General features: G+C 35.0%; 1 protein-coding gene across 6 annotated transcripts in view; it reads left to right on the top strand.

Moving 5' to 3' along the window:
* Window positions 1-23,958, top strand: part of BRIP1 (BRCA1 interacting DNA helicase 1) — a 175,541-nt gene that overhangs the window by 43,045 nt on the left and 108,538 nt on the right. For all 6 annotated transcript variants that reach the window (XM_073879521.1, XM_073879523.1, XM_025851489.2 and 3 more), the window contains exons 7-10: window positions 11,003-11,293; window positions 13,730-13,951; window positions 17,084-17,283; window positions 22,794-22,926. In XM_073879521.1, the coding sequence (XP_073735622.1) occupies window positions 11,003-11,293; window positions 13,730-13,951; window positions 17,084-17,283; window positions 22,794-22,926 (846 nt within the window). The remainder of the gene's footprint in view (window positions 1-11,002; window positions 11,294-13,729; window positions 13,952-17,083; window positions 17,284-22,793; window positions 22,927-23,958) is intronic.

Genomic DNA, 23,958 nt, shown 5'->3' with positions numbered 1-23,958 from the left:
TTTTTTTTTCTAAACATATAATGTATTATTTATTTCAGAGGTACAGGTCTGTGATTCAACAGTCTTACACAATTCACAGTGCTCACCACAGCACATGCCCTCCCCAATGTCTATCACCCAGCCACCCCATCCCTCCCACCCCCACCACTCCAGCAACATTATTTTTAAAAATAATCTCTATACCCAATTTGGGGCTGAGGGACTGAGGGACTGGAATATTTTAAAGCAACGATTAGACTTTACATATATTTACCCATGCATAATTTACCTTTTATTTCTAACAGCTATTGACTTTTAAAAATATAGCAATGACATTTTAAAGATAATATTACTATGGTTTAGAAAATTAACAGTAATTGTTTGTCTAATACCCAGTCTGTTAACAATTGTTTTTCATAGTTTAAAAAATGTTTTAGAATTGGCTTTTTTAAAAATGAGAATCTAAACAAGGAAGTTGCATGACATTTCTTTTAAGACAGATGCCATTTATTTGTTGAAAAAAACTGCATCATTTGTCTTGTAGGATTTCTTATATTCAGGATTTGTTTGAATTTATCCTCATGGTATCATTTAACATAGTGCTTTATCCCCAGATTTCTAGTAATGGTAGTTAGATTTAGAGGTTGAATTAGATTCAGGTTTGATTTTGCCCATGTATTTTGTTTTTCAAGACTAACACAAAGTGATATATGCTTACTGTTACATCCTTCAGGAGACAAATAGTGTCCAATTATTTCTTTCTCTTTTTTAAAAGATTTATTTATTTATTTATTTATTTATTTAGGGAGAGAGAGAGCACGTGCGAGTGTGTGAGTAGGAGGAGGGGCAGAAGAAGAGGGAGAGAGAGAGAGAGAGAGAATTCTCAAGCATACTCCCCACTTAGTGCAGAGCCCAAAGTGGGGCTTGATCTCAGGACCCTGAGATCATGACCTGAGCTGAAACCAAGAGTCAGTCACTTAACCGACTGAGTTACCCAGGCATCCTCAATTATCTTTCTTTATAATAATGGATCAGGATCATGTTTTCATGTCACTTAATATTCTTCTGCATCACTTTTAATGACTACATTGCATTTTGTTGAGTGGCTGGTCTATAATTTATGTTTATAGTCTGTGTCTGGATATTTAGGTGAGAGTCATTGTCTTTATGCTAGTTATTAGTGGGTTTTATTATATTGAAGACTCAGAGACTTCTTTAACTTAGGGAAAGTCTTGTGTTATTACTTTGATCATTTCAACCGTCAATCAAGAATAATTTCTTTTGAGGGGCGCCTGGGTGGCTCAGTCGTTAAGCATCTGCCTTCGGCTCAGGTCATGATCCCACGGTCCCGGGATCGAGCCCCACATCGGGCTCCCTGCTTGGCGGGAGGCCTGCTTCTCCCTCTCCCACTCCCCTGCTTGTGTTCCCTCTCTCGCTGTGTCTCTCTCTGTCAAATAATAAATAAATAAATCTTTAAAAAAAAATAAAAAGAATGATTTCTTTTGAAGAAGAGGAAGCCCATTCAAAATAAGGTCAAGCAAGAAATACAGTTGCCCTTAATGGAACTCAAAAGTTCTTAGGTTCTCTTTGGGGCCTCAAGTTTGTCTTCTCTGCCTTTCTCTGCAGAATTCTCTCAGTTTTTTCCTCTGTCATATGAATTTACCATGACGTCTCAGAATGGAAACCTTGAAGTCTTACGAAATGTTCTTGTCTATTCTCGTTAATCTAAATGCCCCAAATACAAGTTCTTGGAAAATGAATCTTACTGGTCTTGCTATGCCTGGGAGTATTTTGGGTGTGGTCATGTGTTATTAGGTCCACCTTTTTAGCAGGGGCTATAGATGATAAACTCTTTTAAGAATATAGGGTTGGGGCACCTGGGTGGCTCAGTTGGTTAAGTGTCTGACTCTTAAGTGTCTGACTCCTGATTTTGGCTGGGGTTGTAAGATGGAGCCCCCGTCAGCTGAGCACTCAGTGCAGTCCGCTTGTCACTCTCCCTCCCCCTGCCTGCCCTCTCTCTCTTTCAAATAAATAAATAAAATCTAAAAAAAGAAAAAAAAGAATATAGGGTTGGACACATGTCTAAAGAGGTGCCTAGCACAACATCTTTATCACGTATACTAAATTCTTACATATATAAAAATACCATTCTTGCCTATCTTCCTTTCCAGATACTTTTTGGTTATTCTCACTAGTTTATTTTTCAGATTAAATTTAGGACCTGTTGTAGTATTTTAAATCTACATTGATATGGTAGCCGCTAGCCACATGTAACTATTTCAGTTAATTAAAATGTAGTTCCTTAGTTGCACTAAGCACATTTCAAGTACTCACTAGCCCTGTATAGTAGTTAGTGGCAAGTGTACTGAATAGTGCAGATACAGAGCATTCTGTCATCGTAGAAAATTCTATCGGGTACTGCTGCTTTAGAGGTTTGTATAATGATAATAAGTTATCCCTTTTTTAATGCTCATGAAAGAGTCAAAAATCTCTATTTTGTGTGGGTTTTGCTTGTAACATTTTGGTCAATTATGTAGGAGAAGGTGATGTCACAGGATAGCTTTGTTTTCTCATTTTAAAAAGTTCATTGAAGGAAGTTTGAAAAATATGTAAGTGTGCAGTTGGATTAATTTTCACCAACCAAATAATACATCTTTTTACCACATTTCCTTTATTCCTGGGTTCTATTTGATTCATGTCTGATTATTTGGATTTCATAATCATGTAGTTTTGTTCAAGAAGAGCAGATAAGTATTTTTCTAATACCACATCAAGAGGTACTTTGATACCAGTTTGTCTGACCACTGTATCGTTTGACCATTTGGTTAAACTGGTGTCCATGATAAAGGCACATTTTTCTTTTGCCATTAATAAGTAATCTGTGGGGTGATATTTGGAGGCTGTGTGAATATCTTGTTCCCCAACAACTTTACACTCAATGATTTTAGCATCCATTTAGGTAGCTTTCAGGAATTAGTTATTACATGAGAGTTGCAAAATGGTGATTTTAAAAATTCTTTCTGTTTACATACAATTTTTAGCTGATATTCTTTAAGGAAGAGCTTTCCCTTTTCCCCTCATATTCTTTGATTTATTTTTTCTTTTCTTTTTTTTTTTTGTTATAAACACCCTAGGTATGTCTCATGAAGTTGGCCAGTGTGACTTACTATACTTTGAGACTTGTTGCTATAGGCACTTCTGTGTAAAGTGCTGTTAAACCAAGAGAATTTTTGCTTTATAGGTTTGGTCATTTTTAACATGTGTTTATTCTTAAAATGAGAATTTTTATAGAATATAATTGTTATGAATTAGGTAAAAAGTTATACTGCTTTGGATCTTTTTTTATTAATTCTACTGAAACATAAACTTTTCAGAAACTGGGGCAACTGTGTTAAGGAATTCCCATTTACACCAGGCAAGAAAGTAAACAGTAAGTGAAGAGTAGGGTAACAAACACTTATGGTATCAAAAAACAACCGTGAAAAGGATCTGTCTTAATGTGCTAGCCCATTGCAGTTTAACATATTGCTTACAACCTTCACAATAGAATTTGAGTGACTTCAGTTACACATTCCAGGAGACTGGCAGTCTGTTACAATCAGAGTCTGAACTTTAGAGCAGGCTAATTTACAGCGATGGGATGAAGAAAGTTGTGGATTTGTATTACACACTCTCACCTGACACTGTATCTGATCCCTTACCTGCTGATTGACATCTTGAATGAGCTCTTTGAAGCAAGTTCCAGCTTAATTAAAACGTTTGCTTGGTTAGCAGTGATCTGTGAAAGCCTGTGATAAATATTGAATCAGGTTCACCTGCTGGTTGCTGTGAGTGGATAAACAGCTGCTTTGTGCAGTTTAATCATGAAACTGGCAGTAGAGTACTACTGTTTGAATTTTTTAAAAAGAACAGTTGAGAAGGTATAGTTATGTCACTTTTGCTATCGTACTAGAGTGTGTGCTTATGTGAGATTTTGCACAACAGGCATTCAGTACCTGTTTAGATGGCTTAGACAACAGCACTTGGTTGATAAAGATTAACAATAAACCCTCTTTTTTATGTCTCAAAGATCAGAGTATAATTCTACCTTCATTGGCTTTTTACCACTAGCTTTTTATGTACATGACATTCTGAAATTAAAAAGGGTAATATTTTGCTTTTTTGCCAAATTAAATGGTAGATGAAAATGAGCCTGTTAAGCAGTCTTTGTTTTGAGGTTTAAGTTTATGAATTCCAACTTTTCCACAAAGTTATCATGTATTTTATAACAACTTGAGGAACTCTTTTAGATTTTATTTTTTTATCTGTAAAATGGAGTTAAAAATAAACAATGGCAATAAACTAGGTGTTTTAGAATTATGTTAATATTAGGTAATTAACAAAAAGAGAAATGAATTTATAAGCAGTGGAGGAACTTTATAAAATTGTCTTCTTTGGATTCTGAACTTGTTTATTCCTCTACAGAACAAATGTGTCTGGCCAAGTTGGTTGTAAAGAAAATACTGTTTCTATTTGATTTTCGTTATAAAATCAGACATAAATTCTGGAAGAAAGCCCTCACCCAGTAAGTCACAGTCCAGTCTTCTCGAGCACCTGAGGAAAGTTTGGACTTACTTTCTGGAAATGCACACAAAATTGTGTCTGTAGATTCTGGGTGATCTCAAACCCTCTCTTCTGTAACAGTTCATGGACCCTAAATTAAGAACATATTTCCTAATAAATTAGGTTGAAACATTTTGGTCAAGAGGTATTAAGATGAAAGCTATCTGCTTTCATAAGCAGCTGAGGAAGAACCGGAATAGACTGTATTTGCTGTGCTAGGTTTCTTTTGAAGTACTTTTTAGCATTTTTCAGATATATTGTCCACTACAATCCTTAGCTCCAAAGATTATCTGCTACAGTGGGCGTTCCTATTTCTGTACCTAAAGTTTTATAGTTTTATTCGTATCATCAGTTTGTTTGGAATTTTATGGGGAGAATAAAATTTTATTTAAGTTACACTCGGTCTGCTCAACATTGTTTTTTTGATGTTTATGTTAATGCATGCAACTCCGGTTTTTATTTTTTTCATTATGGGTAGCATTCTCTTGATTGAGAAAACACCCCACAATTTATTTCTCCATTCTTTTTTTGATACATTTAGCTTGTTTTCCTCACTATTAAAACAGTGCTACCAAGAACATCCCTATTGTATCTGTCTTAATGTGCAAGAGTTTCTTTGGTACGTATACTTTACAGAGTCACGCTGGGTCAGAATGTCTACGTATCTTTGATTCACTAGATCGACAGTTTCCTCTATGAAGTGGATGTGCCACTTTCTACTTGGGTTAGCAGTGTGTGAGAGTTGCTTCATATCTTCTCTGACACCCTGTCTGATGGATGGGAAACAGAATTGAATTATGATTTTACATTTGCATTTTCCTACTTAGTAATGAGGTTGAGCATTAAATTATATATCTTTTCTGATGTTTATTGGCTTTTCAGCTTTTCTCTTCTGTGATTTTCTTGTTCTGGGCCATCTATTGGATTTGTCTTTTAAAATTGATTTGTTGGAATTCTTCATATGTTACAGATACTGGTCTTTGGTTATATGCTATCTTCACTTAGTCTGTGCTGCTGCCTTTTTCCTTTTTTCCTTTTTTTTTCTGTTTTAAATGAAGGGGAGTGCCATTTTAAATAGAAATTTTATGTCTTTAACAAGATTGTGTTTTCAGTCATTGTGTTTTTGGTGTATTGTTTAAGAAATCCTTCCCCACATTGGAATCATAAACATATTTTCCTAATAAGTGCCAGAGACCTTATTTATCACAAAACATAAAATATTTACTTTCTGGCCCTTTACAGAAAAAGTTCGTTGATGTGTGCTTTAACAGTCTCTTAATTGAGAGTTTTGGGTTTTTTTTTTTCTTGAGGAACATAATGTAAATCTTGTTAGAAAATATTTGATTTAAATATCAGCTAATAATAAGTTAAAATAGTTTTTTTGAACTAAATTTTATACTTTACCTTTAGGAATATTTTGTAATTGCATTCAGTAAATAATGTACTTAGAGTACTAACTTTAAACAGTTCTGTAACTCATGAGTGAAACTGGTATTGATAAGCTCCAAAAACTGCTTTGTAGAACAAGAGTGAAGCATTGTCAATGAGATAAGGTGACACTTGTCATTATCTTCTGCTTGGCTTGATCTATCAGGAATTCTAATATTTCTTGAATGAATGAATGGGATAGAACATACAAAGTGTTTAGAACAGGGACAGTCTTAATAAATGATCACTATAATTAACAATGACTATATCAGGACATGTGTTTGTTGCTCACAACTATAAAGTGGCCCAGATATTAGCATAACAAGATGATTTTTCTTCTTGGCCTTGAAAATAACAGATTGCCCTGCACTTTTTCTTTTAAAAGCTAACCTCTTTATTTTGAAGTAACTTTTTGATATGTGAAGAACTTCAAATTAGGACATCAATTATGCATCTGTTGGATAAATACAATGTTGTACATGTACAGTACTTGGCTTGGAGACATAAGTCACAGTCCTTCAGTTAAAAAAAGTTTAAGTTATAGTCATGTGCAAAACACCATGTTTCTGAATGAGTTATATAAAGAAATGTAAGACATAGTTTCTGTCCTCAAGGAATTTGCAGTGTGGTTGAAAGACAGTACATGCACATGTGGAAAGTTTCAGAAAAGTATGTAATTATTTCATGGACCTAGTTTACCCTTTATTTCCTACAAATTAACTTCTTTTGGTCTTTTTTCCTCTTTACTTTTTTATATACTTACTTTTCACATAAATATACCCTTTTATGTCTGTGTGTAGAATTCAATTCAGAGCCTCCTTTTAGAAGGTTACCTGATTTTTGACTTAGCAAAATAACTTCTCTGACGATACAACAACATCCTTTGTTATTTTCCATTTTTAAATGTATTTAGTCACCATGCTCATTTTTATTTTTCAACTATTTAGGCATAGTAATTTTTTAATGTATTTTTTAAAGATTTTATTTATTTATTTGAGAGAGAGAGCGAGCGAGTGGGGTGAGGGGCGTGGCAGGGCTCGATGCAGGGCTCGATCTCTGGACTCCAGGATCATGACCCGAACAGAAGGCAGGCGCTTAGCCAACTGAGCCATCCAGGCGCCCCTAGGCATAGAAATTTTTAGGTTGTTGTTTTTGTGGGGAAAGGTTGGAGAAAATTATGAAACTTTAGACCTTGACATTTTATCTTATTCTACTTGAACTTATAACTTTCTGAAAGAACTATTTCTCAAAATAGTGACAAGGACTCAGAATTTGGTCTTTCTTTCAAGATCAAATCTTAAAATCTTTCTTCATTCTTTCAGAAATTTAGATATATATTTCTATATCATAGGACAAGAGGGAGAATAGATAGAAATTGTTAGACATGAAGAGAATTTTCTAAAATCCTTGGTTGCTGACCTAAGAACAGTTTGACTATTGTAGATTTGAAATGTATTTTAAACAATTGACTCCTACATATGGAAAGAATATAGTGTCACGCCGACATGCATCTCTTGTGTTTCTTCTTATGTATGTAGGCTCCATGCCCAACTCATGACCCTGAAATCCAGTCACATGCTCCACTGATTGAACCAGCTAGGCGCCCTTATAGTTTTTTTTGTTTGTTTGTTTGGTTTGTTTTTTCTCTTTAAATGATAATGGAATTTTGGTGTTAAAATTTGGGTTGATTTGGTGTTATTTCTTGTCTTTTGTTGAAGTAAAAGGACTCTAGGCAGTTTCTATAGGAAAAGCAGCCATCTCTTAAAGGGCTTGGCTCTGCCACCCAGTGTAGCTACTTTCAGGTCTTAGAGATTACAGGTTTTGGGGAGCCTATATGTTTTATCTTTCTTGACATGCAGATACGTTGGATGAAAGTGAACACTTTTTTAAATTTATTTTCCATTTCCTAATGCAATCTCTGTAAATTCAAAGGTCAAGAGCAAAAGGAAAATATCCCTTTGAAAGACAAACCTGATAGCTTGTTAGCAGGAGAAATACTTAATGAAAGGTACAACATTATTTTATTTTGTTCATTTATTGTTTCAAGACGGCTAGGTCAAAGTGTTTTCAGAGAGAGGCCATAAAGTGTTAGCCTATTAATTGGATTGGAGGATATTATGACTTCCTGCCATGACTGTTTTTAGTATTCTTTCTCTGGTTTTCTTACAGAATTGGAAGTAGGTGATTTGGGTACAAATAATTCTCTTTTGTTGCTAAATAAATGTCTTTTTGAAGCCTCTGTTCTCCTGCCACATTCTGTTTTTTTCTATATTAAATATGATTGTACCAAATCCATTAAATGGAAACTTCAATAGAAGATCACTTCTGAAGAAATAATTCTTCTTTAATATTGCAAAGGAAAAAGAAACAGCTTTCTTTCTTAATTTCCATCTTCTACAATACTTGCTCAACCACCCACTGAAAAACCATATTCTTGAGAGTCGGCCTCAAATTCGTAGATGATATAATTACTTCAGACCACTATAAAACATAATGAACAAAAATATGTTTAATATAAAATTAGCCATAGTTTATAATTTTATCAGTTATGGAGTGAAAAACAGATTTAAGGTACCTAAATAAAGCTGCTCTAATGGGAAAAGTTTTTTTTTTTTAAGATTTTATTTTATTTATTTATTTGAGAGAGAGAGCACAAGAGGGGGTAGGGTCAGAGGGAGAAGCAGACTCCCTGCCGAGCAAGGAGCCTGATGGGGGACTCGATTCCAGGACTCCAGGATCATGACCTGAGCCGAAGGCAGTTGCTTAACCAACTGCGTCACGCAGGCGCCTGGGAAAAGTTTTCTGAAACTAGTTCTCGATCTTTTATTTTTATTAGTTACAGCTACTATCATAGCATTTTAAGATAGGGAGATCCTTTTTTAAAATTATTAATGCCAAATTCGTCCCTTTTAAAAAGTAAAAAGTTTTAATACAGAACAGCAAGTTATAAAACTATATAATAGCATCCCTTTTTATTTGGAAAAATATGGGAGATATATATATGAAGGTATTTAAGTTATATATTAAATTATTTGTCAGAGGTGGTTGACTTATTTTTATTTCAGTATTGTTTGGACTTTTGGTTAGAAAAAAGTGGAATTAAAATAAAAGGTGTAGGTGATAAAGCTTTAACTGAAATTGATGTTGAAAGTGTTTCATCAAAAAGGAGGTTTTCTAAGCCTTGAGAGAAGACCACTTTATTGGATTACTTTTATGCTTGGACATAATATAGCCATATGGTATATAACATTTCAGTATTCAATTTAATATTCAGTATTTAATTTATTGTATCAAAGGAAGAGAAATAGTATAATGAGTGAAAAGATTAAAGGTACAGAAAAGTAAACTAATTCTACCTAGAGTTATCTTAATTCATTTACCAGGTTAATTAATGTGATCATTGCAAAGGCCAAAAAAGAATTCAGTCAGAAATACCATGATATAATTTGCATTCCATTTTCTGTGTGACCATAAATTGTTAGATATTGCAACATATGTAACATAAACCACATGTCAGCTGTTTCCGCCCCACTGTTGACAAGAGCCCCATTCATAACTCTTCTTTTTATCCTTTCAGTGAATAAGTAATTATTCAATATAGAAGGCAGGATATTTGGAACTGGCTATTTAATGTGGCAGCACTCTGTAATGAAATCTGCTGCTACTGGCAACCTGAGAGGGGAATGTAACAATTCCAGCATGGCTGTAACTTTATCTGCTTTGACTGACTGTTTATTTGGCACATCAGTGAACCTTTTATCCCAGTGAGTGACAGCTCCAGAAGGGTCACATTTACATCCATTCTATCATGTATTGTAATATTTAATGGCGGACAAGGTTGAGCGAGACTGGGAGTAATTTGAACTTCTTTTCCACTGAGTTGAGGCTAAAAGACAGCTTGATCCCCAGTATTGTGGTGTAACATGCTATGACTTAGCATTTGTTTATGAAGGCTACTCTTACTGATTATAATTAAAAAAAAAACAAGAAAAAACTTCAGTTAAAAGGTGTCTTTGTTCTATTGAACAAATTCTCTTAACCTACTGTGCTATTTAGCTTTTTTTCCCCATCAGTGACCACTTCTATAACCATTTCACAGTATTTCTCTTAAATGAGGCTGCATTTTGTCTCATTTGTATAGTAATTGAAGTTGAGGAGGGAATAGTTATTAACAACTCATGGTTCTAATATAGAGCATTGAACTTTTTATTTTATTTTTGAGTTTGGAAACAAGAGAAAAATCAGGTAAATAACAGACTATATTCCTGCTCTTCCATATGTTGTGTTTAGGAGACATTTATCTAATTATTTTAATTGTGGAACTGAATTATGAGTAAAATTGTCCAGAAAAAGCTATCCTGAAAAATTTTACTGATGGATTTGAATTCCATGACAGGTAATCGAATTTCAGATGTATTTGTTCCACACAAGCAACCTGCCTCATTATTAAATATTGATAATTTGCATTCATTTGCATCCCTTTGCTAGAGAATAGTTTTCTTGTTTTTAATGCTATTTTAGATTCAACTTGATATTTCTATTTTTTTGTAAGCTATATTTAAAATGCTCTTTAAAGTGTTGGTATAGAATATTTGAATGGGCTACACTGTGAGCAAAAATAGCACTATCAACTCTAAACTGTATTATTACGAGTTCACTTGAAGCCTAAGCAAAAATGAAAATTGTCCTCCATTTTGTCTTATTTTTATAATTAAAACCTCTTAAAACATTTGGAATTTGAGAGTCGGAATGATATGTTAGAAAGCCATGCAAATATGGAAACATTGTAACTTTTAAGAGTGCAAGAAAAGCAATTTGAAGTGGAATTTGTAGTTTTTTCTTTAATGGCAAGTTTTAGATGATGTAATATTTTGACATTTCTCTTTATTTGACAGTTGTGATTTATTACTTATAGATTCTGATTCTCTGAGGGGTTTAATAACATTTTTTGTGGTAACCAGGCATAAGTTCTCTTTTCTTTCCTTTGTTATAGCCCCCTGGTCACTGTTCCAGGTGTTGTTGTTCTACTAAACAAGGAAGCAGTCAAGATTCCTCCAGTACGACTAAGAAGGATCATGGGGGGAAATCCAAGATACCCAAAATATATTTTGGGACACGCACACACAAACAGATAGCTCAGATTACTAGAGAGCTCCGGAGGACAGCGTACTCAGGGGTCCCAATGACTATTCTTTCCAGCAGGGATCATACTTGTGTCCATCCTGAAGTAGTAGGTAACTTCAACAGAAATGAAAAGTGCATGGAATTGCGGGATGGAAGAAACGTGAGTAAAGTTATTTTGTTTTAGAGAAAAAAATAAGCTGAAAAGATTCAATTTACTCAATTTTTTACATGTTCATTTTCTATTTTATATGTATATTTCTAGTGATAATCAAATAACTTATGAAAACCAAATGAATTGCTAGTATTGCTATTTTTTTTAAAGATTTTTATTTATTTATTTGACATAGAGAGAGACAGCGAGAGAGGGAACACAAGCAGAGGGAGTAGGAGAGGGAGAAGCAGGCTTCCCACGGAGCAGGGAGCCTGATGCGGGGCTTGATCCCAGGACCCTGGGATCATGATCTGAGCCGAAGGCAGACACTTAACCACTGAGCCACCCAGGTGTCCCTAGTATTGCTATTTTTTGAAAAATAATTTTACCATAAAATCTTTCTTCAAGTTTAAAATGATAGGTTTTGGTTCTAAAGCTTGGGGATATTTAATTCCTTGAAATTAATTTCCTAGTACCTCTTTGAAATCCCGCTACCAAAAGTAGTCAAATATGGATGATGTCATAGGAGGAGATAAAAGTATTTAAATAATTTAGCCTAATTTGATCTAATTAATATATTTTGTATATTTTAAAACTTCATGAGAAGATAGTTTATTTAGGCTCTCTGAGTAAATTTTTTTTTTTTTTAATTTCTCTGAGTAAATTTTTAAATGCTTTTTAATTGAAAGAAATATAATGATTATCCTATCTTGTAATTCTGATTAGTACAAACTTCTCTTTCAAAAAAAGTTAAATTATTAACTTTAAAAATATGTCATTGGTGGTTTTGAAGTTTTCAAGGGAGATCTTGAATAATATGAATTTGGTCAAGGTGGAATTGAGAAGTCTTCTTTAGTAAAACCAATAATTTTTTTGGCAGTATTAGTTTGATAGTCTGTGTACAGTTTAATAACTCATTTAGTCTGAAACTGAAGTTACAAGTCTGGAATATACTCAGAAATTATTCATGAACCATAAATTGATAGTCTGAAATGACCAGTGGTAAATTAATATATTTTGAAAGTTGTTCTATCTTTCACTAGTATTTTGTCGAACAGAGTTGGTTCTACACAAAAGGCTATGAGCCATAGACCCTAGAGTTTCATTTAATTGATATATCACCTTCTACCATGTAATGTGAATATATTATTTTATATTATGCATTTCTTTCTCATTGGTTATAAATAATTGAAGATACCTGCTTTTGGTTGTCTGGACCTAATTCTGCCTCAGAATGCTTAGCTCATAGCCATACATGAACATTCTTTTTCTTGTTCTCAAGTCCTTAGGGTAATTTGGTATTGTAATGATGGCCAATTACAAAGTCACTATAGGTGTCTATGTTTACTATGGCCGAATTACCAAAGCGAAATGATAAATAGATAACTGACAGTTTGAGTGAAAAAGAGCTTAAAGTGTGATAACACTTCAATTGACAGACTCCCCTCAGGGTTGTGTTACACGGCTAAAATGGATGAGCCATTCTAGTTTTGCTATCAGCCTGCACAGGAGTGTCATTCTAAGTGCCCTTAAAGTCTAAACTTTCCGATTTTTTGGCTTGATCCAAAGGCACATGTGTTTTTGTTCACTGTTTCTTTTACGGTAGTCCTCCTATCCTGGAAAAGCAATGCACTTACCTGCTAAAAGTTAATTTTTGTTTCAAGTAAGAAAAACTAATCTTAACTAGCCCCGGAAATAATTCTAAGAAATTATTTTAGATTTGGAAGAATTTTTTGTGAAGATGAGATTTAACAGTTAATAATCATGTTCTCATTATTTTAATATTGGGTCACATTTTAGAGATGTATCCATATGTACATAGTTATAGAAGAAGTATAAATGAAATACATCAAAATGTTACTAGTACATTCTTTCTGTGATAGAATTATAGATAATTTAGTGGGATTTTTGGTACTCCATTGTATCTTCCAGATATTTTATAGTGAACACTTCTATTTTTTTCCCCTAAGACATCCATTTCTCCCTTTCTCCTTTCTTCCTTTCGTTTTACTTCTTTATATTTGATTAAGTAATACTGTCTCATGGCTCAAGCTGTACAAAAATGTAAAAAGTGTTTATAGAGAAAATCTCTCTCACTCCTGTCCCCAAGTCACTTAGTTGTCATCTTTGAAAGCAACCATTTTCTTGTGTATCCTTCAAGAAATGTTTTTGCCTAATATCACTTTAACCAGAACAATAGCACAACAAACATAATTAAAAACATTTTTTTCAGGTTAGTTTAGAGTATTAGAGCTATACTGATCTGGAGCTCTATCTGAGTCAACTAATAGAGTTTCTTTAAAATGGCTGTGATTATGGTTATGGTATAATTTCTCTCCTGTAAAATCTTTGCCTTATGGTTTTAATGATGTTCTGAAAATTATGAGATAAACTTGTTTTATTCCTTTGTTGATTCACATTTCAGTAACGCATGTTTGTTTTTAGGGCAAATCCTGCTATTTTTATCATGGTTTACATAAAATTAGTGATCAACACACATTACAGACTCTTCAAGGAATGTGCAAAGCCTGGGATATAGAAGAACTTGTCAGTTTGGGAAAAAAACTAAAGGCATGTCCATATTACACAGCACGAGAACTAATAGAAGATGCTCACATAATATTTTGTCCTTACAACTATCTTCTAGATGCACAAATAAGGGAAAGTGTGAGTAACTATGTGAAAATTAGAACTTTTCTCCTACTTACTGGAATGTAAATGATCAATGTGAAAGCTTTTAGATGTTTTACTTTTTACTTTATTTTTTGCTTTATATTTAATTTATGTAAATGTATAAGCAGATTAGAGTCCTGAAAACATATACTGAGGAGTGTGTATTAAAAACTGAATTTTAGATCTTATCACCTTAATGTCCAAAGTAATTAATACTTTTAAGGACCTAGTACTGAGTGGGATTTTTTTTTTTAAAGATTTTATTTATTTATTCATGAGAGACAGAGGGAGAGAGAGAGAGAGAGAAGCAGAGGGAGAAGCAGTCTCCCAAGGAGCAAGGAGCCCGACGTGGGACTCGATCCCAGGACCCTGGGATCATGACCTGAGCCGAAGGCAGACGCTTAACCATCTGAGCCACCCAGGCATCTGCCCTGAGTGGGATTTTGATGGGGTTTTTTCAGCCTATAATAATGACATTTTGGGCTTGATAATTCTTTGTTGTGGTGATATCTTGTGTACTGTAGGATGCTGAGCAGCATCTCTGGTTTTATCCACTAGACACCAGTAGCACCCTTACAGCTGTCACAATCAAAAATGTCTCCAGACATTGCCAAATATAACCTGGGGGTGCAAAATTACCCCCAGTTGAGACCTAGTAGTAAGTATCACTCCTTCTACTTATGAATGGTCAGAATTATTTTAAAACATTCATCTGAAGAATCTATAGTTTGAAGAACTTTGTGGGGAGAATATACTATGCAAATTATGCTTTGTGAGATTTTGAGAAATGAAGTTTGGATATAGCATTTGTGTTTATTTGCATGGTTCGTCTTAAAACCATCCAGTTGTTACAGCATAAGAGAAAAAATGAATAACTTGGGGGAGCCTGGGTGGCTCATTCAGTTAGTCGTCCGACTCTTGATCTCTGCTCAGGTCTTGATCTCAGGGTTATGAGTTTGGGCTCCATTTTGGGCCCCCCACTGGGCGTGGAGCTTACTTAAAAAAAAAAAAGCGAATAACTTGGTATATTCACCTCTTATTCCTCTCTTTAGATCTTACTGCACAACTCTCATTAGCTTTCTATTTAAACTTGAAATTAATAGGCATTATTATGTTTACTCTTTCTACTGTCCTACCTCTTATTTGGTTGCCTCTTAGCTAGGCCCCTTTGATTTGAGCCACTGTACATATTAATGCCAGGTCAGTCTTCCTAATATTACTTTTATTACAGCTTTCATCTGCTTCAAAATCTATTGCACTCTTGGCTCATGGGATAAAGTCCATATTTCTTTTTTATTTTATCTAATTTTTTAAATTTTTTAAAATTCAAATTCAATTAACATAGTGTATTATTAATTTCAGAGGTAGGGTTCAGCGAATCATCAGTCTTATATAATACCCAGTGCTCATTACATCACGTGCTATCCTTAATGTGCTATCCTTAATGTCCATAACCCAGTTACCCCATCCCCCCTACTCCCCTCCCCTCCCCTCCCGCAACCCTGTTTGTTTCCTATGACTGAGTCTCTTATGGTTTGTCTCCCTCTCTGACTTCGTCTTCTTTTATTCCTCCCTCCCTTCCCACATGGTCCTCTGTTCGGTCTCTTAAATTCCACATATGAGTGAGATCATATGATAACTTTCTTTTTCTGATTGGCTTATTTTGCTTAGTATAAGACTCTAGTTCCATCGATGTCATTGCAAATGGCAAGATTTCATTTTTTTGATGGCTGAGTAGTATTCCATTGTGTATATATATACCACATCTTCTTTATCAATTCATCTGTCGCTTAAAGTCCATGTCTCTTAAGCTTACTTTCAAGATGCTCAATAGTCTGGCTTGAATCTACCTTTTCTGATATCTCTGCCTCAAACTCCCAACTTGGACCCTTCAAAAATTACCTCATAGTCCGCTGAGGATACCTTGTTCTTAACTATATCTCTGCTTCTGAGGATGCCTATATTGAAATGCCCCGACTCCCTTTGCTATCCAAATCCAAATTCTACTCACCTTTTATTTATTTATTTTTGAAGTGGGGGGGACAGAGGGAGAGAGAGAGAGAGAATCTTAAGCAGGCTCCGTACCCTGTGCGGAGCCTGACTTAGGGCTTGATCTCACGACCCTGGGATCATGATTCTAGCTGAAATGAAGAGTTGGACGCTTAACTAAGCCACCCAGGCAACCCTCTACTCATCTTTTAAACCCCAATATATTTCCTATTCTTCCATGGTTCTTTTTCAGTCATTGTCAACTCTCTGTATATTTTTTCCTCAGAATAACTCACTGGCAATTGCTTTGTTACATTACTTTGTATAAGCCAGGACTCTTTCAATTGCAAGTGACAGAAACCCAGCTTCATTAGAGCTTAAGAAAAAATACTTGGCTGACTTCATTGTGAAGGCTTTATTCTCAGGCAGTTTCTTTCCAGTGGGAACAAAGATAACCACAAGCAGCCACCTAACCTGGAAAAAAGAACATGATCTTATATTCAGCACCCAAATTTCTCTGATTGGCCTACCTTGAATCTCATCTCCTTTCTTGAACCTGTGACCACAGAGGGATGGAATACTTTAACTGACAAGCCTGGGTTCTGAGTCTATGGTGTGAGAGTGGTGATGTCCCTTAATTAACAGATTAACAGTTCTGTCAACATCACATGGCAGCTGGGGAAGAACAGTTCTCAGAATGAAGGGTTGTAGCAACAACTAAAATGAAACAGATACATGCTTTATTTATATTAGTATTTTGAGAGTCTTTTGAATCTTGTATAATTATTTTAGTTTTAAAGTTTTTTTTTTAAACTCCTCTTTTAAAATTATGTTGGAGATTGCATAGTGAGATTTTTATACCCTTTTGTGTGGCCAGCTGTACCTTAATCCAGACTCAGTTAACTCATATTTTGGTTGATAGATTCGCAAAGTATTTTGAGAGTGAAAAATGGGAAACTATAATGTTGATATTTGTTAGCCTTAGTGCTTTAAAAGTTTTAGACCTAGAATCAGTTACTTAGATAATAATCCTTGCCATGTTGGCTTATAGTGTGAAGTTTTAAATGCAATATCTTGCCTACTGCTGTTAAGTCCATTTTACTGAATGTTTTACAGGAAAATTCTTTTGTCTTATAGATGGATATCAATCTAAAAGAACAGATTGTCATTTTAGATGAAGCTCATAACATTGAAGACTGTGCTCGGGAATCAGCAAGTTACAGTGTAACAGAAGTTCAGCTTCGGTTTGCTCGAGATGAACTAGATAGTATGGTCAATAATAATATAAGGAAGAAAGACCATGAACCTCTACGAGCTGTGTGCTATAGCCTAATTAAGTAAGAACATTTGTCTAACAGTGTCATTTGTGCTGCCTTTGTATTAAAATCATGTTCTATTATGCCATAGTATTTTAATTAGTAAACTTTGATCAGACAACTTGGGAAATGGATTATTCCTTGCCTGTTAAACTTTTAGAAATGGGCCAGTCCAAACTTTTGTCTTGTTCAAAAGAATATAATAAATGATCGACTTTTAAATTGGTAATTGTGAATCTTATTTCTAATTTAACAGCCCATGTATGATGTATATAGGACATTGGGCTGAACATAAACTAAAGATGATTTTAAGTAACATTTTGAAATTTTGAATTATGGCTTTAACTTATTGCTTTATCTTTCAGTTTGAGTAGGATTCTGGTTTGATGAGTTTTAATCAAGATTTCACTACTTTAGTAGATTTAGTAATAGTTTTATTAAAGTTTACATTGAATTCCTTTTTACTAGACATTAGGTTGTTGATCTAGAATCTCTTTATCTTAGATCTTGACCCTACATCCTATTCCATTTACTGTAGCAGTTTACTGTTTCCTTCATAGTGTACTTAGTTTTTTTTGAATGTTATATAGTCACATGTTTGAACATAAAAGATATACAAATTTATGTTGTAAAAACTCCTTTCCACCCCATTCCCCATCTGCTTAGTTTCCCCTCCTTCTGAATAAGTTTATCCTTCAGTGCATATTTATGAGCAATTCAGTACATATATGAGCCAATATAGATACTTTCCCTATTCCTCCTTTTTTACCCAAATGATGGCATACTATACTTTCATTTTTTTTGTCTTCTCCATTTTTTTTTTTTTTTAAGATTTATTTTAGAGAGAGTGTGTATGCATGTGAGGGAGAAGGGCAGAAGGAGAGGGGGAGAGAGAATCTCTAGCAGACTCCCTGCTGAGCATGGAGCCTGACAATACAAGGCTTGATTTCACAACCCTGAGATTATGACCTGAGTCAAAATCAAGAGTCAGACGCTTAACTGACTGAGCCACCCCGGTGCTCCATTGTCATCTTATTTTAAGCATAAAAATGTTATTTTTAAAGCCATTTTATTGAGGTATGATTGACATACACAAAACTGTAAATATTTAATGTATACAACTTAATGAGTTTGTGGATAAGTATACATCCATGAAACTATCATCACAATCTATGCCATAAACATCACCTCTGAAAGTTTCCTTCTGCCCTCTATATTATTTTTTTATAAGAACACTTAATGTAAGATCTACCCTCTTTGCAAATTTTTAAGTATACTGTACAGTATTGTTAATTATTGGCACTGTACTTTTACCTACATTTTCCTGTATCTTGCCTTTTTTCACTTAATATATTTTGGAGATGTTTCCATATCAAGATTTAAAAAGCTTTCTCAGTTTTAAAAAAAGTTGCCTGGAATTCTGTTACATGGATGTACAATAATTTAACTAGCTTCTAATTAATAGGTATTGAGGTTTACAATCTTTGCTGTTACATTGCTGTAATGAATAACTTTGAACATAAATTATTTCATATGTATGGGAGTATATAGGAAAATTCCTAGAAATGGGATTGTTGTGTCAAAGCATAGATCTACCTGTAATTCTGACAAGGATTTCTAAAATTTACACAATAAGTGAGCAGGTGGAGGACTAATTTATACTCTTGTGAGCAATGTATGAGAGAATGAACGTTGTTTTTTTCTAGCCTGATGGGTGAAAAGTGGTATTCCAGTGCAGTTTTTACTTACATTTCTCTTAATATGATTGGTATTAAGCATTTTTTTTAAAGATTTATTTGTTTTAGAGGGAGAGCGGGGTGGGCGGGGGGAGAGGCAGAAGGAGAGGAAGACAGAGTCCCAGGCAGACTCCGCACTGAGCGTGGAATCCAACGTGGGGCTCATCTCACAACCCTGAGATCACGACCTGAGCTGAAACCAAGAGTAGGACACTTAACTGACTGGGCCACCCAAGTGCCCCAATATTAAGTATTTTAAAAGGCCACTTATATTTCCTTTTCTGTCAACTGTCTGTTGACATCTCTGTCCTTTCTTTGGTTTTGTTATGGTTGTTACTGATTTGTAGAAGCTCTTTGCAAATTAACCCTTTTCCTGTCTGTGATAAAAGTTGCAAATACATTTTCCCCTATTTTGCCATGTGCTTTGTGCCTTTCCTAGTGGTATTTTTGTCATGTAGCAGTTTTTCATTTTTATTTCACAGCATAATTTGTTGAAAGAGTTGTCTATAGTTGCTAATTCTATTTTCTCACTTCCCAGTCTTTCCTCACTGAAGTCAGTTGTGTTGTCTGCAGAATTCTACTAAAACTGTTCTTATCAAGGTCACCAGTGATCCATATGTTGCCAAATCCAAAGGTTAATTTTCTGTTATCTTACTCAGCCTCTCAACAGTGTTGTTTGGGCATTGTGGACCCTCACTCTATGAAAAATGTTTTTGGCTTACCTTCTGTGAAATAATGGAAAATATATACACATTGCTCTGTGTTCCTGGTTCCTGGCACAGAGTTCCTAAAACCTTTGTAATTTCCTAAGTGATAAGAGCACTAAGAGCATGTTTGACTCCAGTTCCTGACAGAACTCCTAAATCCTTTGGGATTTCCTGGGTGCTAGGGCTGTCTTTTGTTCTAATGCGGTGATGCTTAGTGGGCTCCTGGATGGGGGTGGTCACTAGAAAGACTAAACCATGATTAGAAGCTTAGAACTTTCAGGGGCGCCTGGGTGGCTCAGTCGTTAAGTATCTGCCTTCGGCTCAGGTCATGATCCCGGGGTCCTGGGATCGAGCCCCACATCAGGCTCCCTGCTCTGCAAGAAGCCTGCTTCTCCCTCTTGCACTCCCCCTGCTTGTGTTCTCTCTCTCTGTCTCTCTCTCTGTCAAATAAATAAATAAAATCTTTTAAAAAAAGAAGAAAAGCTTAGAACTTTCAGCCCCCCCTCCCTCTGGAAAGGGGAGAGGGAGTGGAGATTGGGAGTGGAGATTCATCATGCCTCCGTGATGAAACCAGGATTCAGAGAGCTTCCAGATTAGCAAACATATTTATGTGCTTGGAGCATCCCACCTTTCCAGGGGCAGAAGCTCCTGTGCTCAGACCCTTCCAGACCTCTCCCCATTTATCTCTTCATCTGGCTATTTATCTGTATCCTTTATTATATAATAAATTGGTAAACATAGGTGTTTCCTGGAGTTCTGTGGGTTGTTCTAGTAAGTGATCACACCTGAGGAGGGGTCATGGGAACCTCTGATTTATAATTGCTTGCTCAGAAGCACAGATGACATTTTGGACTTAAATGCTGGCCTCTGAGGTGAAGAGGTGGGGAGGGCAGTCTGGTGATATCTGAATGCTTAGCCTGTGGAGTTTATGCTAACTCCAGTTAGTGTCAGAATTGAATTGAATCATAGGACACCCAGTTAGTGTCTTGGAGAATTGCTTAGTGCAAGGAAAAAAAAAACCCACATATATTTAGTGACCAAATATGTCAGAAGTGAACTAGTGAGACAAGAGGACACATATAGGAGTCCTTTTTCCTAGACAGCCTCTATGAGAACTGATTTTCCTCTTCCTCACAGTTCATTCTTTCTCAGTTTCTTTTGATAGTTCTTATTCTGTTTGATGTTTAAATGTTGAAGTGCCTCAGGACTTGGTCCTGGGACCTCATTTCTTCTCTATCTCTGTACTTTGCCTAAATTACATAACTGAGTACCATAGTGGTACTAGTAAGGCCTGAATCTCTGTCTAGCCCAATCAATAATAAATCTAGATTCTAATCTGTCTCTGGAATGCTATTTTCATATATCCAATTGTACTTTATATATGTCTGTTTGGATTTTATTTTCAACTTTACAAAACAAATTCCTTCCCTTCCCCTACTTACTCCGCCCAGATGCTCTGTCTTCCTTATCTAAGCAAACAGTACCAGCCAGTTCCTCAAATCAGAAATCTATTATCCTTGATTACTGCCTCACAATGCCACCTGTATAGTATATCCCAAATCCTTCAATCTCATATCTATTATCCCAGAATCATCTCTCAACTAGAATTCTGTAACAGCCTCCAGCAGGTCTCTGCTTTCATTCTTGCCTTTCTTCTATAATCCATTCTGGCTTAGAAACTGGAATCATCTTTTAAAACTTAAAATGGATTTTCTCTCTCTCTCTCTTTCTTTTTAAGATTGTATTTATTTAGAGAGAGAGTGCACTAGTTGGGGAAAGGGTAGAGGGAAAGGAAGAGAGAGAATCTCAAACAGACTCTGCAAGCGCAGAGCCAGACCCAGGGGTTGATCTCACAACCCTGAGAGAGTCAAACGCTCAACAGACTTAGCCACCCAGGCGCCCCAGATTGTCTCTCTCTTATTTAAAATACTGCATTTAAGGGGTTCCTGGGTGGCTCAGTCAGTTAAGCATCTGACTTGACTTGGGCTTAGGTCATGATTTCAGGGTCATGGGATTGAGCCCCACATCAGGCTCTATGCTGGGTGTGGAGCCTGCTCAAGATTCCCTCTCCCTCTCCCTATGATCCTACCCACCCCTCTGCTCACAGGCTCACGTTCTCTCAATCAGTCCTCCATTTAAAATCTTCCCCTTTGCATTTTGAGTAGAATCCAGATTCCTTACCTTGGCTCAACATGATCTGATTCCTGCTTAACACTAATATTGTTCTAACATTGTTCATAATGTTATTCCTTATTGCCCATTGTGTTGCAACGACAGTTGCTTTCTGTCAGGTCTTTAAATAAGCAAAATTTGTTTACTATTTCAGAATCTTTGCACTAGCTGTTGTTTCTGCTTTGAATTTTTTTTTTTCCTGATCCTTTCATGACGGGGTACTTTTTGCATTCAATTGTTAGAATAAATGTCACCTCACAGAGAACTTCCTTGACATTCAAATTAAAATAGCAAGTAGACTACATTAAGCTAATTTATTTTCATTATATGACTTTTCATTACCTGATATTTTCTTGCTTCATATATGTGTTTCTAAGTTTATTTTTCCCTTTAGTAGAATGTAATTTCCATGAGAATAAGGATCTTGCCTATTTTACTTATTGCTGTATTTCCAGTACCCAGTCCCAGTAGTGTCTGACATAATATAGGCATTTAAGTACTTACTGAATGTAAAAATGTATATGTATACATAAAAATGAATATATTTTCTAGTAACTTTTTTGTCTTAATATGTAACACCTTAATTTCTATATTAGATTGTTTTATATTTCCTTTATGTGCATTTGGGATCAGCTCCTATACCTGGTTCTCAGTTGGAAAGATAAAACAGTGTGAATCTAAAAAAACACAACTGGGAAATCACATGCATGTTTCTCTTTTCTGAATAAAAGCTTACTTTTTAGCTATATAAGTATTTATTGTGCAATATGAAACATGCATGCATTTTAAAATGTCTTAATTCACATTTGGATCCTAAGAGCTTCAAGGAATATGATCAATGTATCACAGTTCTCTTTGTTTTGTTGAAATAGTGCATGTAAGGATGATACTGGTTGATGGAATTGTTTTATTTTAGTTGGTTAGAAGCAAATTCTGAACATCTTATGGAAAGGGATTATGAATCATCCTGTAAAATATGGAGTGGAAGTGAAATGCTCTTAAATTTACACAAAATGGGCATCACCACTGCTACTTTTCCCATTTTGCAGGTAAGATTTTTTTTCTACCTGTGACATTTATTTAGTGGATCAGAGATGGTTTAACAGTGAATAAATTAGTGCAGACTTAAAAAAATGACAATTTAATTATTTTAAAATTTTATTATCTAAGTTTGGTAATCTTTTTAAAAAAATTTTTTATTGGTAATGTTAATCACCATACATTACATCATTAGTTTTTAATGTAGTGTTGCATGATTCATTGTTTGTGCATAATACCCAGTGTAAGTTTGGTAATCTTTAACTAATGGTGTAAATTATGGATTTAAAAAGTAGCATTATTTAGTTTGAAAGAAATACAGCTTAAAGGAATGAATTGCTTTGTTCAAATCTAAAAGAAGTCAATATTTTTAGGTTGTAAAATTATTTTGTCAGTTATAAAATTAAAAATTTGAAGATAAAAAGATAAGGAGAACAAAAAATAATTTTGTTCTCCTTAACTTAGAGGTTATAAACCTGGGTGGATAGAAATCATGAGTGGGCTGGAGGTTATTATGAATCTCATGAAATTGTATGTAAAATTTTATATGAGTATGTACTTTTGTACCTTTTTCTGAATAGAGGCTTTCTGACTTATATTGTGAAAGGTTTTTTTTTCCCTTCCTTCAGATGAATGTTTTTCTTTTCTTTTCTTATTATTTTTTACTTAAATTCAATTAGCCAACATATAGTATATCATTAGTTTCAGATGTAGTGTTCAGTGATTCATCAGTTGTGTATAACACCCAGTGCTCATTACATCACATGCCCTTCTTAATGCCCATCACCCAGTTACCCCATCCCCCCACCCACCTCCCCTTCTGCAACCTTCGTTTTGTTCCCCAGAGTCAAGAGTCTCTCATGGTTTGTCTCCCTCTCTGATTTCTTCCTATTCAGTTTTCCCTCCCTTCCCCTGATCCTCTTTGCTATTTCTTATATTCCACATATGAGTGAAACCATATGATAATTGTCTTTTTCTGATTGACGTACTTCACTTAGCATAATACCCTCCAGTTCCATCCACATCGATGTAAATGGTAGGTA

Source organism: Callorhinus ursinus, unplaced genomic scaffold, assembly GCF_003265705.2.
Source record: "Callorhinus ursinus isolate GAN/ISIS: 27379988/994484 unplaced genomic scaffold, GSC_fseal_2.0 scaffold34, whole genome shotgun sequence".
Lineage (NCBI taxonomy): Eukaryota > Metazoa > Chordata > Mammalia > Carnivora > Otariidae > Callorhinus > Callorhinus ursinus.
The sequence above is the reverse complement of the archived record's forward strand: the minus strand, read 5'-3'. Positions and strand labels throughout refer to the sequence as shown.